A 15,153-nucleotide genomic window follows, 5' to 3' on the forward strand; every position below is an offset into this window, starting at 1 on the left:
GTTAATACAATGTGTGTTGATCAGGGATGGGCTTGTATATGTCCAGCCCTACAGGTGAGAACACACCTTAATACTCACACAAGACTTTATATGGACAAAACCTGGAGCTCCCCCTGACATCTGACATACCAAACCCTATATAAACAAACCTTTAGAAATAACTACTAGATAAAAGTCACATCATACCAATGAAGGCTAAAAATATAATTGGCCCCAAAAAGTATTTGGACACTTTAGCCACACTTACTCATGTTTGAATGTCTTTGCATTAACAAGATATCAACCCAAGTGGCATTTATTTTAACGGAATATACTGTAGCACAAACACATTTTTCAAGGACAACACTTCACAGTTTTCAAATTATAATAGATATTTTGTTCCAAATTAAGACTAAGTATTGTGACTCTGTTTGGTGCCAAACTTTAGTGGAAAATGTCCATAGTTAATGTGATGACACCTTACTCTGTGTAACACCTGGGACATTCTCCCTAGCGGCCACCAGAGGTCGCTAGAAGAATTAAGACTTTTAGTTTGAATATTTGTTTTGGTTGTGTCTCAGTTCTCTGTGTTCCCCTTGGTTGATCCCAGGTGTGTCTTGTTAACCTTGTTAGTTCTTGTGTATATATTGCCCTCCTGTTCTCTCTGTCTTTGTCAGTTGTTTTCCTTTCATGGATGTAATGGTTTGTTCTGTGGTTGAGTTTTGAGTCCTTTATTCAAAGCCTGCACGTAGATCCTTCTTTCTCTCACCTCGTTCCTGCAAACATTACTGAACAACTGACCGATACTATGGATCTAGTGGCTTTTCAACTGTTTGATCTCAAACAAGGAGAGGGGACCATCGAGGGGACCATTGAACTCAAGGACTGCTATCGGTTCGAACTCGACGAGCCAGTGAAATCGTGTCTGCCAGGAGGCAGATTTGATCTTCCTTTGAGTTCATGGACTATGCGTTGAGGCTCACATTCTCCCCTTACACTGTGGGGTATGGCAGTAATCCCATGCCACTGCCAGCGCCCACACCTGCCACGGTCAGCGAGCCAGCGCCCGAAGCCTCGTCTATCCCAGGGCCAGCGCCCGAAGCCTCGTCCTCCGGAGGAGGAGGGCTTCTACTCCCCAGTTGCTGCCAGCGCTCCCGGCCATCCTGGTGGCCGTCGACGAGCCTGTTTGGTCCCCTGTGACTGACAGGGCAATCTGTTGCTCAATCCAGTGGTCAGCACCTGTCAGACACCAGCTACCAGTTTGTTCAGTGTCCAGCGGTCACCCACTTCCAGTATGATTCCTGTCCAGCGACCGCCGTCCAGTTGGCTGATCTCTGTCCAGCAACTCTGCCTCCTGCAGCTCCGCCCCCTTAGTCTCAGCCTCCCTGGCTGCCAGACCTCGCTACCTTCCTGGAGCCACTTCCCTGGCCACTGGCTCCACCCTGGTCCACTGGTCTATGCCTGTCACCGGGCCCTCCACTAGCTCCACCATGAGCTATTATTATTATTATTATTATTATTATTATTATTATATATTAAAAAAAAATATTTTTTTTCTTCTTCCCTCCTTCTTTATGGAGCATCAGGAACCACTCCACTTTGGACATTCTCCCAAGCGGCCACCAGAGGTCGCTAGAAGAATTAAGACTTTGTGTGTGTGTGTGTGTGTGTGTGTGTGTGTTGCCCACCCACCTGTTCTCTTTGTTAGTTATTTTCCTTTCATGGATGTAATGGTTTATTCCATGGTTGAGTTTTAGTTCTTTGTTTATTTGAGTTCTTAATTAAAAGCCTGCACATATCCTCATTCCTGCAAACATTACAGTCCACCTGGGCATAAGTATGAACTTGACTTTATACATTATACGTTAAAAATCACCTTGAGACCAGTTGGTAAACAGTTTTTGTAAGAAAACTGAAGTTAGTTTAAAGTTTTAGCATCATTTGTTTGCAGATACCAATTGGTTTGATATGCAATGATATTCATTAATTTCAAGTGCAACTTACAGTAAGTGTCCAAATACTTTTAAGTGTGTTAACAGAAATAATGACTTGTATCATGCTGAATGTTTACTGGTCTTCAGTGCTGCTATATTAACTGAGTTCTATATGGTCAGCCATAACCAACATTAAAGGGATAGTTAACTCAAAAATTATAATTCTCTCATCACTAATCCTCATGCCATCCCAGATGTGGATGACTTTCTTTTGTTTGCAGAACACAAAAGGATTTTTAGAAGAACATGTCAGCTCTGTGGATTCATGCAATGCAAGTGAATAGTGACCAAAGCTTTGAAGCTCCAAAAATCACAAAGGCAGCATAAAAGTAATCCATAAGACTCCAGTGGTTTTATCCATGTCTTCTGAAGCAATCCAATCAGTTTTGGGTGATAACAGACCAAAATATAACACTGTATATAACCATTTTCACTGTACATCTTGCCTTTGCAGTTTTTTGGCACAATCATTATTTCAAGCTTGATTACATGTCCTAGTGCTTGAGGCATGCTGGCTAGATGGCACTAGGAAGTATAATCGAGCTTGATATCATGATCGCCAAGGAGACTGCTGATGTAAAAATTTATAGTGAAAAAGAAGTTATATTGTGGTCTGTTCTTATCCAAGACTGATTAGATCGCTTTAGAAGACATGGATTAAACCACTGGAGTCATATGTATTAATTTTTTTGCTGCCTTTATGTGATTTTTGAGTTTCAAAATTCTGGTCACCATTTACTTGCATTGTGAGGACCAACAGAGCTGAGATAGTTTTCTAAAAATCTTAATTTGTGTTCTGCAGAAGAAAGAGTCCTACACATCTGGGTTAACATGAGGGTAAATAAACAATGAGAGAATTTTCATTTTTGGATGAACTTTTCCTTTAAAATAAATGCGACACGAACAAGGAAACAAATCATGAATTAGTAATATATCTTTCATATTTTCCCATGCACAGAATGAGCTTGTCTAACATTTGTAGAGACCGTTATACTGAGTGAGAAACCGCTCCAAATGATTAGTGAGTGAGCCGACTGAATCACAAATTGATTCACATCAATTTGCTTTAGCAGGTTTCACACTAGCTGAATTTTCCAGTGATTTTCAGGTGTTAGCTTCATTAACATAATCTATGGCCAGGCAGAGGGAGACAAAACGCCCATTAGCCTCTGTCGCTTTTTCTGTCATTAACCACTTGACCATCAGGACTTCCTGCTGAGTTAATGGCTTCAAAAAATTAAAAAGCACACCTGGCTTGCTTGAAAAAAAATCATTCCGTCACTGAGGCGGGGTCTTGTGTTCTTGTCAAGTGACCAATGAGCTTGTTTTTTTACTGAAAAGACTTCAAGCTGATCTGAACGTTTTCATCGCACTCAGCTTCATATCAACAGCAAACACTGATTGTAATCCATAGTGATTCTGTCACCAAGCATTTTTCCTTTACACTAAAATGACTGATGAAATCAGAAAGTGGAGGCACAACAGTCTGTTTTTATTGAATATATTTTCTTTACTCACTGAAATCTGCATATGGACATAGCGACATTCTACGGCAAGTCACAAGGGGATAAATACACAGTCACACACTTTCAAAGGTATGTTACTTCATGAATCACATCCTAAATCACTCTTACAATTGTTCATTCGGCATGTTGTTATTTCAGCAAGCTCCATGTGACAGGAAATCAGAGAGAGTGTTGTGGTGAGTCAGTATGTCTGTCACCCCTCCACCATTCTTAATCAGCAAGTGAGTCATACCTCCGACTGAAGAGAGCGAGATCTCAGCAAAACGTCTACATGTGTGACACCCTCGGCCAAAATCTGGTTGTTTTGAGTCTGCTAGTGTGTCACCAGCTAAACCTGTTTGGCCAATAACTGAAAAGAACTGACTCAAAAGAATTTTTGGGCATCACTAGTTCTGATTCTAAACAGTTGACAGAAATGACACACATCATGATTGGTGGAATATTCTCAGGAAAATGTTTCTCAGGTCATATGTAGTGGTAAATGGTCTGCACTTATATAGCGCCTTTTTTAACCTTAGCGGTTCTATAAAGTGCTTTACACTGTGTTTCATTCACACACACACACTCACACACCAATGACAGCAGAGCTGCCATGCAAGGTGCTAGCCTGCCATTGGGAGCAACTTGGGGTTCAGTGTCTTGCCCAAGGATACTTTGGCATGTGGAGTCATGTGGACTGGGAATCAAACTGCTAACCCTGTGATTAGTGGACAACCCGCTCTACCACCTGCGACAAAGCTCATGATACCTACAGTGTGAAGAGCCATAGCGCAGCAAGTGCTACTGGAGAGACTTAATAGAGTCCCATTCCTACTTCTGATTCCACCCACATCAACCCAGTGTCTCAACTTTTACTCTTTCAGAGTGCAAGTAACAGTTCAGACAGGAAAATCACCATACAGACACTCAGGAGAGCCTGAGAGATGAGACAGTGATTAATCTCTTTAACTCGAGCAGATGGGGAAACTGAGCTAATGATTCCACTGTGAGAAGCACTTGGACCGATATCAGAGGCTTCCTGTGGCAAACAGCCCATCAGTGACTAACACACTAACAAATAAAGATAAGTAAGCGGCAAAGTGGTGCTACACTAAGGTTTGGAGGCTTCACTGTAATTGCAGGCTATTCTGTGGGAGAAAAAAAAAATCTCTAATATTGTTTTCCTTGTATCTGGATTAGTGCATGCATGTCTACAGTATGTAGTAATTATACATAGTTGTCAAAAAGGTCTTCATTCAGAGAATGCGACTTCCACAACGGGCAATTAGGCAAAGAAATGTGTGATGCAGCAGTTTCCTTCAGGATCAAAGCACGTTTAATTTTTTCAGGCAGCATGAAGTGGTGTTATTCCAAAAATGTATTGTGATAAACCCTTTGACCTTTATTTTCCTGAAATAAAATTATCAGAACAAAATTAACCACACTGTAAATTTGAGGTAATCAGTTACATACATTTTTCTACGTTAATAAATTACAAGTTTAAGTAAAGTCAGATTTTGATTTTTTGAACTACTCATGTGTGTTGATTTTTTCCTTAATTTGAAATGTTGAATAAGTTAACTTGTGCCTTTTAATGGTACATAACTTTAAATTTACCTCTTTGCCTGAATTTAAATCACCATGTAGGCTCAACTTAAATATGTCAAGTAGAGGGAACCTAGCTAGAACAAGTTAATACAGTGAATGTTAGTATGCTGAATGCATGCTAACTGGATAAACCATGCTTTGATTAGCATAGCAATTGCTCAACAAGTACTTTATATCAATATACTGTAGAACGATCTAATATTGTACCCGTCCTCAACCTAATCTTAAGCTCCACAATTAACCTTAATGGTAACCCCCCAAATACTTTAACATGACAGAAATTCTTCCAAACAACACAACAAAACATTGAACACTAACAAGTATCTCCCTTTACATTCATTTTGTACAAAGACACACTATATAACACTTTATTTTAACATTTACTCTCCCTGTCGAGTGCCATGTAAAGCATGCTGGGAAATAAAAATCCCCTTCCCAGTTTCAGGTAAATTTAAGTTCCTGTAAATTTAAAGAGACAAATTCATTAAACTCAAAGCATTAAACAATTCAGGTTACTTAATAGTGTGTAAGTTTTGTGAACTGAAAAGAAAGAGAAAGTTCTAAATACTCATCAAGGTTAATTTATTTGAACGAATTTGTATTATTACATTTTTCCCTACTCAAAACAATTAATTATTTTGAGCATTAGTGTTTACAGTGCAGTTATAACCAGTTACCAGCTTTAAAAAATAAAGTTCACTCCTGAACAATTGAAAATCACTTTGTTCCAGTTTTCAGTTACGTTCTGCAAAAATGTTCTTCGTTTTCAATTTTCGTTCCTTGAACCGTTTTTAGTCCCTGATTTAAATGAATTACGTTTATTTTTTTTTTGTTTTTTAATCAAATAATATGTTTTAAAAAATACAATTCTTATTTAAAGAGGACATTTTCATCATTGTTTCCATCAACCTTATACTCATTAAATGTTTCGCTTTTACTATCAAACAATACAAATTCCTTTTTCTTGATTTTTTTTACATTTCTGACTTTCATTAAGATTTTCACCATCTCTAGGGCCCCCAAAAAACAAAAATAACACATTGTCCTTACATAACACTGTGTTTTCGGGTCCCACTTTTTATTTTCTCCTCTAACCTAAATTACATTCAAATACCACCAATAAAATGCTTCTGAATGATTCTAAGGGAAAGAAGATGACCGAAACCGATTAGGGACATAGGTCAATACAATGATGGAAAATTATTATTATTTTATTTTTCAGTGTAATTAAGTAGTGGCCTATCAGCCGGTTAAGTAAACTTTTGAATTGTGTGTGTGCTGTTTGTTAAGCAACACAAACATGCCCAATGCAATGTGTTTGTGGTAAACACTTGTACTGTAGAACTGGTGTTTGTAGATTTCAAAATCATCTTTGTCTCATAAATTTGCAAGTTTAAAATAATGAGAAAACTCTTGGGTACATAAGACAATTTTGATGAGACTTCCCCTCTTTAACAACATTTAACAGTGTGTCCTTCCTTTTTACTTCAGCACACACACACAAACATAGACAAACATTCATAACAATAGTAAAACAAACAGATATGACTCATTCCCAGAAGAGCAACCCAACACACAGAATGTGAGCTCATAATCAGCAGGGCTGGCATGTGGCTGTACTTTTCATTCATCCCTCCCAGAGACACCTTAGGCAAACAACTCACTGACAACACCCACATTCAAAATGGAATTTTATACTCTCAAACACACTCAGAGCAGTTTTTTTTTCTCTCTAAGAGGTAAAACACGTAACAGTTTTCAAGGGCATGTGATTCACAGACATTTCTGAGTGGTACAATATTTGGATATTCTAAAGTTGGAGATAATAATGGAGATCATCAATTTCAAATGGACAGTACTTGAAAGCTTTCTAACTCTGAAAACAAATACTGCAGTGTAAAATTAAATGTAAAATACAAAGTATTTGTGAAATTAATGTGAAATAGAAATATCTCACCTTTCACAGACTCCAAGGACACAGATACAATCATTTAAAAAAAACAAATCTTCATTAAAATGTGTACAGCTGACCACCGCTACATATAATTCCATTGCTTTAAAAGAAAATCACTGCTTTTTTTTTTTTTAGTTTTAAAACCAAAAACTACTGAAAAGCTATTTACTGTCACAGGTGGCCCTTTGGATGCTGCTCTGTAAGTGAACAGCTTAATATCTAGCCAAATCATGCAGCAAACTTGAAAAATGCTTTCTTTATAAGAAATCAAACTCATTGTGGAAAACAGAGCATATTTAAATTCACTGTACTGTAATAGTCCTGCACAATGAACTCTTTGTGTGTAATCCGCTCATGGCTTCCCAGCATCTCTTGAGAACTTATGTGTAATGCACATGAGCGTCCAACTTCAATGCACATTTTAACTAAATGTGCTTTGCGACCAGGGCCAGAAATTTAGGAACAAGCCAACTAAAGTAAGAAAAATTCCCCCAAAATTAAAAATGAAGGAGCAAAAAAATGACCCTATAACAAAATCCTCTGTTTTTTTGTTTGTTTGTTTTTTTGTAAAATCTGATATAGTTTGTAATATTCTACACATTTCTGACACATTTTGAAAAAAAAAAAAAAACATTTGAGCCATTATTGATATTGATTGCATCTTTTATTTTGATAATGATGAGTATTCATTTCAGATCCTGACGTATTGGCTTATTAATTAAAATTAGCCTTTTCACAAATATATTTTGTATAATTAATTCAAATCACAAATGGGTAATAGATGCAAACCACTGATTTGTTTTTAAATTCCCATCTTAAACACAATGCTTAAATGCTATACTTTCAAAAGGCATAAAAGAAGCCAAGAAAATAATGGCATAATTCTTTGCCCGATAATATATTATTCAGTCCAGTGAAGAGTCCAGACCAGAATTTTAAAGGATAGACTCACCTTTTTCCCGTGTACATTTGTTTAAAGTTTTCAAAATCATAGTAAATATGCAGCATACAAAAAACTAATTTCTGTCCTCATAAAAACAGTCATAAGGCACTTCATTTGGTAAGAGAGAAGGAGAAAAAAAAATCACAGTTGTTGTAACTACTGTTGATGCGGAAAAGACTGCCTGCATAGCCTGAACAGAATAGTTCAAAAGAGTCCTTTCACCCGTCCAGAAAAATATAGTTTGTCTTGTTTTTTTTTTTTTTGGTGTTCTTTTTTCTGGTAAATATATAGAACTCAAGGATAGTAAACTCTTCTATTATAAAATTATTTTTGTTTGCTTGTTTTCTTCATTCTGCATCAAAATTAGAAACTGAGAGTATATATTTGCTTGCCAAGGAACATTATTGGCCACTGGTCCATTGAGGGTGGACATCACAGGAAGGTTTTGTCCATAGAGTGAGCCGGATGAAGTAGACTGCAGGGGTGTCAAACTCGGTTCCTGGAGGGCCACAGTCCAGCAGAGTTTAGCTCCAACCCTAATTAAACACCTGAAGCAGCTAATCAAGGTCTTCAGGAGTGCTTGAAGATTACAAGGAGGCATTTTGGAGCAGGGCTGGAACTAAACTCTGCAGGGCTGTGGCCCTCCAGGAACTGAGTTTGACACCCCTGGAGTAGAGGTTATTTTCTCCTTTGCTTGGTGAATGTGGCTTGGCCTGAGACGGGTTTCGGTTTTGTTTGTGTGGTAAAGTTAAGCCAGGCAGTTCTGGACCAGTGTGCTACCTAGCCCTCAGGTTCTGTAACACACTGTAAACGTCCTTCTCTCTGCTCAGGCCTTCAAACAGTGGCAGTAAATCCAGCAGCTCAGTGTCGGTCATGTCATCAAACCACGACTGCACTGGCACCTGCAAATACACAAACACCAACATTTCAGTGCAGACAAAATCAGCAACAGGAGACTTTTAACCACATTAAAGACACCATGAAACGAGTTTTGTGGCTCTTAATCCATGTCTATTAGCTTTGAAGCCATTTGTATAGTAATTTCCTGCAAAAAGGTGACAAAATTAACTTTTAGCAGATACATTCATTTAAAATTTACAGTAGTCTATCTCATCCGGGAAAACTGACCCAAAAATATGAATGACTCATCCTGCACTACAAATACTTTTTTCCAATCCATCTTGATTCTGGCAGTGAAGTAACTAAAGCTTATTGGCTATTTACGGAAAAAGGGGACAAGCCGTTTGCTACATCACACTATAACATTACAGTTTCAATAAGAAAAACGTCAACACAAGAAAGAAAACTGTGCTCGTCAAGCAATTTCATGGGGTCGGTAACACTTTACAATAAGATTCCATTTGTTAACATCAGTTAACTACATTAGTTAACATGAACTAACAATGAACAATACTTTTGAAGCATTTTATTAATCTTGGTTAATTTTAATTTCAACATACATATAATGTACAGATTTTGCTCTTATGGAAAGAAATTGGTACTTTTATTCACCAAATTGGCATTCAACTGATCACAATGTAAAGTCAGGACATTAATAACATGAAAAATTACTATTACAATTTGAAAAAAATGTTCAGAACTTCTTAAACTACTTCAAAGAGTTCTCATTAAAAAATCCTCCATGTGCAGCAATGACAGCTTTGCAGATTCTTGGCATTCTAGCTGTCACCCGAGTATCTGGACAAACTGACATTTCACCCCACACTTAGCCCTTGCCATAGATGTGGCGGTCTTGTTGGGCACTTCTAGTTGATCCCACAAAAGCTCAATGGGGTTAAGATCCATAACACTCTTTTCCAATTATCTGTTGTCCAATGTCTGTTTCTTTGCAATTCTTCCCATAAAGCCTGCACCCCTGAGTCTTCTCTTTACTGTTGTACATGAAACTGGTGTTGAGCAGGTAGAATTCAATGAAGCTGTCAGCTGAGGACATGTGAGGCATCTGTTTCTCAAACTAGAGTCTCTGATGTACTTATCCTCTTGTTTAGTTGTACATCTGGCCTTCCACATCTTTTTCTGTCCTTGTTCGAGATAGTTGTCCTTTGTCTTTGAAGACTGTAGTGTACACCTTTTCATGAAATCTTCAGCTTTTGGCAGTTTCAAGCATTGTATAGCCTTCATTCCTCAAAACAATGATTGACTGACGAGTTTCTAGAGAAAGCTGTTTCTTTTCTGCCATTTTTGACCTAATATTGACCTTAAGACATGCCAGTCTATTGCATACTGTGGCAACTCAAAAACAAACACAAACACAAACACAAAGACAATGTTAAGCTTCATTTAACAAACCAAATAACTTTCAACTGTGTTTGATATAATGGCAAGTGATTTTCTAGTACCAAATTAGCAATTTAGCATGATTACTCAAGGATAAGGTGTTGGAGTGATGGCTGCTGGAAATGGGGCCTGTCTAGATTTGATCAAAAATTTATTTTTTCAAATAGTGATGGTGCTGTTTTTTACATCAGTAATGTCCTGACTATACTTTGTGATCAGTTGGATGCCACTTTGGTGAATTAAAGTACCAGTCTCCTTCCGAAACAGCAAAATCTGTACATTATTCCAAACATTTGGCTGCCAGTGTATAATAAAACATTTTAAAAATCAAAAGTTGTATATTAACATTAGTTAATGCACTATGAACTAACATGAACCAACAATGAACAACTGTATTTTTATTAGCTAACATAAAGAAAGATTAATAAATGCTTTAAAAAAATATATAGTTCATTGTTAGTTTATGAAACCTAATGCATTAATGTTAAGAAATGGAACCTCCTTGATGTTTCTTAAAGGGATAGTTCATTATTTACTTACCCTCATGATATCCCAGGTGTGTATAACTTTCTGTGTCCACCAGAACACATTTGAAGAAAAATAGAAAAATATCTTAGCTCAGTAGGCCCTTAAAAACAGACAGTCAGCATAAACGTCATCCATATGACACCAGCTGTTAAATTAATGTCTTCTAAAGAAACATGATCGATTTTGGTGCGAAAAAGATAAATATTTAAGTACTTTTTTTAACTTTAAAACACGTTTCCGTTCTGCAGTGGTATGCGCGCATGATGTAATCGCATTGGCATTGAAACACGTGAGAACTGATGCATGTGCATCACAGCCAGAACAGCAGCGCTGTTTACAAGTGAGGAGAAACACTGTACAGTAGCTTGTTTGGTTTTGGTTTAGATCTGTGTTTATCTGTTTCTTTACTCACAATGGTGCATTTGTGTGCTTACCCTGGATGTCTCAACTGAGTGGAGAACATGAGATTACATCTGTATCATGGCAACGCGAATACATCACACAAGAGACCACATGAACTCCACCCTCTCGTGAAGCTTACTCGAAGCGTTGGGTTATAGTTAAAAAGTACTTAAATATGGATATTTTTTCGCACCAAAAGCGATCGTATCTCTTTAGAAGACATTAATTTAACTGCTGGAGTTGCATCGATGACGTTTATGCTGACTCTCTGTGATTTTTTTGAGCTTCAAAAGAGAAATCCCTATTCACTTGCATTTTAAGGACCTACTGAGCTAAGATATTTTTCTATTTTCTTCAAATGTGTTCTGGTGAATAAAGTCATACACACTTGCGATATCATGAGGGTGAGTAAATAATGAGAGAATTAAAATTTTTGGGTGAACTATCCCTTTAATAATTTCTTCAGATCATGGTATTGGTTTTTGGGTATTTCAGTGCACCAAGAACTAGAGAAAAAAAGTTCTTTGTGGAAGCTACAAAGGTTCTCTTATGGCATCAGGCTGTAAAAGCCTTTTTGGTTTTAACTGGAACCTTTGTTTAGTGTAACAGTCCTTATTTTGTTTCAAAACCAATTCTTCTGGGTGCAGTGTCTGACTTTCTTGGTGTCTTTTGAAAGGAAACAGTATCTGAATTATTGAGACAGGAGGTCTCCACGATCTCACGGACAACGGCTTCAATCTGCACCTTCAGATCTTTAGCTTGAATACAAAATAACACCTTCTAATCTAACAGGAGGGATGCAAGCTAGTGGAGGAGGTGACAGCACAGAGGTCAAATCTGCAGCATCTTCCACAGGCGGCTTGCTATGCAGACTGAGTTTATAATTGATGAGAAGTTTTGACAAAGGACTGTGGAATGTTTGCAACTGAGTTCTGGCTCATTAATTCCACTAGAAAAGATGATTCTGAAATAAAACACATCAAATCCACATACATCTGAAGTTTTAGCATGCAATCTTTCAGAATAACAATATGAGGATTGATCTTCATTGAGTAAAGAAGGGCATTCTGACACTTACAGCGTTCTCTGGATGGAAGATGTAAGAGGCAGGTGAGTTGTCTACTATTATGACTTTGTTGAGCTCTCTGCCCAGTCGGCTGAGGTCTTTGACGTAGTTTCCCCGGTGGAACACACAGGATTCCCTGAAAAGCCGTGCCCTGAATACACCCCACTGGTCCAACAGGTCTGCTACAGGGTCAGCATACTGCAAGACCAAAAAGAGTCAACAGCAATCACAATATGAGCCCTCAGAATGACTTTCACCACCTGAATGTAAGTGTGGGAGGCATTAACCTTTTATATGTGCTCTACAACATGTTGAAAATAAATTCTAATAAGAATTCAAGAAAAGCTGTGTTAAGGTGCTGCTCATACTGAAAACATTCTTACATTAAAAAGCAAGTGTACCAAGACAAGTTTTTAAAAGTTTATGTTTTTTGTTTTTACTTGAAATGCCGTCTTAAAAACGCTGTGTTAATGTGTGAGATGCTGAGAAAACATAATAAGTCTGTTAAAATTATTTGTAATAAGACAAATAAGTCTGTCTAGTGTTTACACAGAAAAACAAAAAACAAACGCAGACAAATGAAAATGTATTCAGTGTGAGCGGCCCCTAAAGCAAGGTTAAAATGCATATGTGGGTCAAAATGACACCAGTAGATGAAAGCCATCTATTTTTTCAGTATAATTTTAAATGAAGTGGTCTTTTCATCTGACACTACAGGCATTCTTTAAATAGGGTGTCTTTGACCATGTGAACAAACTTTTCTAAAATTTAGTTTGACTCTTTTTTTTTTAATTATAAGAGAGTTTGCATCACTACCCGTAGAATGCATATGTGGGTCGTATATAACCCCGTATGTGTTTACTATGGTATTAAATACACTTAACACTGGTTTTAAACTTTGTTTACATTGATTTTAATTTTCCGTCTTTTATGTAATTAAATATGTTGAATACCATGTTCATATTTATGTGCAGTATACAAGTATAGCAAGTTGTTATTCAGCTAATGCTTTTATGCAAAGTGTATGACATTTTAGTTACTACAGATATTGCCAATTACCAAACATGGAAACCGTCAATATTACTATTATGCAGCCTTTTTTACACTGTCACCCAAAACTTCTATTCCATTTTCAATGGTTGTAAAACTCTTCAGAATTAAAATATATATCAACAATTTAAAAATGTATATTATTAATAAAATTTTTACTACAGTTAATTTTCTTTGAAAGAAAAAAAAAGTAGTTAAGCATTTAAATTTCACCTGGGTCTTTTCCGATCCACATATGCATGTTATGGGGTTAAAGTTGTGTATACATTCTATTGTTAAACTGTCTAACCAATAGATTAAAGCCCTGTAAACACATACAGTGACTTCCAACAACAAAGCGACTAGATCTCATTCTTCTAGTGACTTGAGCGACAGTGACATCTGGCGAATAGATGTGGATGTGGCGAGCGACGCAACAAAGTTGAGAAGAGTTTGACTTAATGCAAATGAGGAGTGATTTTCAGGAGTGACAACCAATAGGAGTAAAGAGGGTGTCGGTGGAGCTCACATCACCTGTCTCCTCTGAGATGATGGGAGTCAGGTGCAGGCAAAACGGAGGAGAAATTTCTGTGAGCGATTTCATTGTTCTATATTACTTGTGTGAAACCACATACTGTACATAATAAAAATGATGCGTGGAAAAGAAAAATGTTGGCAGTCTGAATGAGTTTGATTCAAACATTGATAGACTGTTCATCTTATTAATGATATGATGCATTGAGCACTGCTGCATCACTCTCCCCTGTAGAATGGGCATTTCTAAGGACAAGAAAACCGATTCCTTGTCAAATTAGAATGATATCTTAGTTTACTGGCAAAATGCCTCATCTGTGAATCTGTGATCAGATTCTTAAGACATATGGCTAGACGTGCAGTCCACCAATAACTTTAGAGCGACAGCAGTAGGAATGCCCATAAGCAACTTCATTGTACTAGCTATGGAGACTAGCGACATCAAGTGATAAAGTCGCTGCATGTGTGTATTAGGCTTAAAGATAGAGGGGGGGGGGATTTTTTCCCCCTTTTTCTCCCAATTTGGAATTTGCCCAGTTCCCAATGTGCTTTTAAATCCTCGTGGTTGCGTAGTGATTCGCCTCAGTCCGGGTGGCGGAGGATGAATCCCAGTTGCCTCCGCGTCTGAGACAGTCAATCCACGCATCTTATCACGTGGCTTGTTGAGCGTGTTGCCACGGAGACATTGCGCGTGTGGAGGCTTCACGCCATCCACCGTGGCAACCACGCTCATCTCACCACATGCCCCACCGAGAACTAACCACATTATAGCAACCACGAAGAGTTTACCCTATGTGACTCTACCCTCCCAAGCAACCGGGCCAATTTGGTTGCTTAGGAGACCTGGCTGGAGTCACTCAGCACGCCCTGGGATTCAAACTAGTGAGCTAGCGAACTCCAGGGGTGGTAACCAGCATAATTTACCACTGAGCTACCCAGGCCCCTGGTAAACAACCTTTTAGACAAAAACGGATCACCCCCTAAAATAACCCTAACTCTAACCCCCATTTTAAAGCATGCTTGCAGTAACATCCCCTCATTTAGACATTTGTGAAGCACTGATGGCGCGGCCCTGCCCCAATTGCTTCTTATACAGCTCATAACTAAGAAATATATTTCTAAATAAAATAAATACCACTCCACCCCTTGTGTATAGTCTTACCTTTGCTAAGCTGGCTGTGAAAAGAACACATTCAAAGAGTTTGCCCATTTTCTGCAGAAACTCATCCACATGAGGCCTCTTCAACACGTAGACCTTCAAACAAACCGCAAAAAACACAATTTATTACTGAAGGAAACAAATCACTGCTGAT

The 15,153-nt window shown here is 37.9% G+C and overlaps 1 protein-coding gene across 2 annotated transcripts in view; it reads right to left on the reverse strand.

The window, feature by feature from the left end:
- Nucleotides 1-7,993: 7,993 nt before the first annotated feature.
- The window catches only part of LOC127434788 (CTD small phosphatase-like protein), a 66,690-nt gene continuing 59,530 nt past the window's right edge, over nt 7,994-15,153 (reverse strand). For both annotated transcript variants that reach the window (XM_051687760.1, XM_051687762.1), the window contains 3 exons: nt 15,003-15,095; nt 12,290-12,475; nt 7,994-8,885 (listed from right to left, as the gene is read on the reverse strand). In XM_051687760.1, coding sequence (XP_051543720.1) covers nt 8,760-8,885; nt 12,290-12,475; nt 15,003-15,095 — 405 coding nt within the window. In that variant the 3' untranslated portion in view covers nt 7,994-8,759. The remainder of the gene's footprint in view (nt 8,886-12,289; nt 12,476-15,002; nt 15,096-15,153) is intronic.

This window comes from Myxocyprinus asiaticus, chromosome 44 (genome assembly GCF_019703515.2).
Source record: "Myxocyprinus asiaticus isolate MX2 ecotype Aquarium Trade chromosome 44, UBuf_Myxa_2, whole genome shotgun sequence".
In the NCBI taxonomy this organism is placed as follows: domain Eukaryota; kingdom Metazoa; phylum Chordata; class Actinopteri; order Cypriniformes; family Catostomidae; genus Myxocyprinus; species Myxocyprinus asiaticus.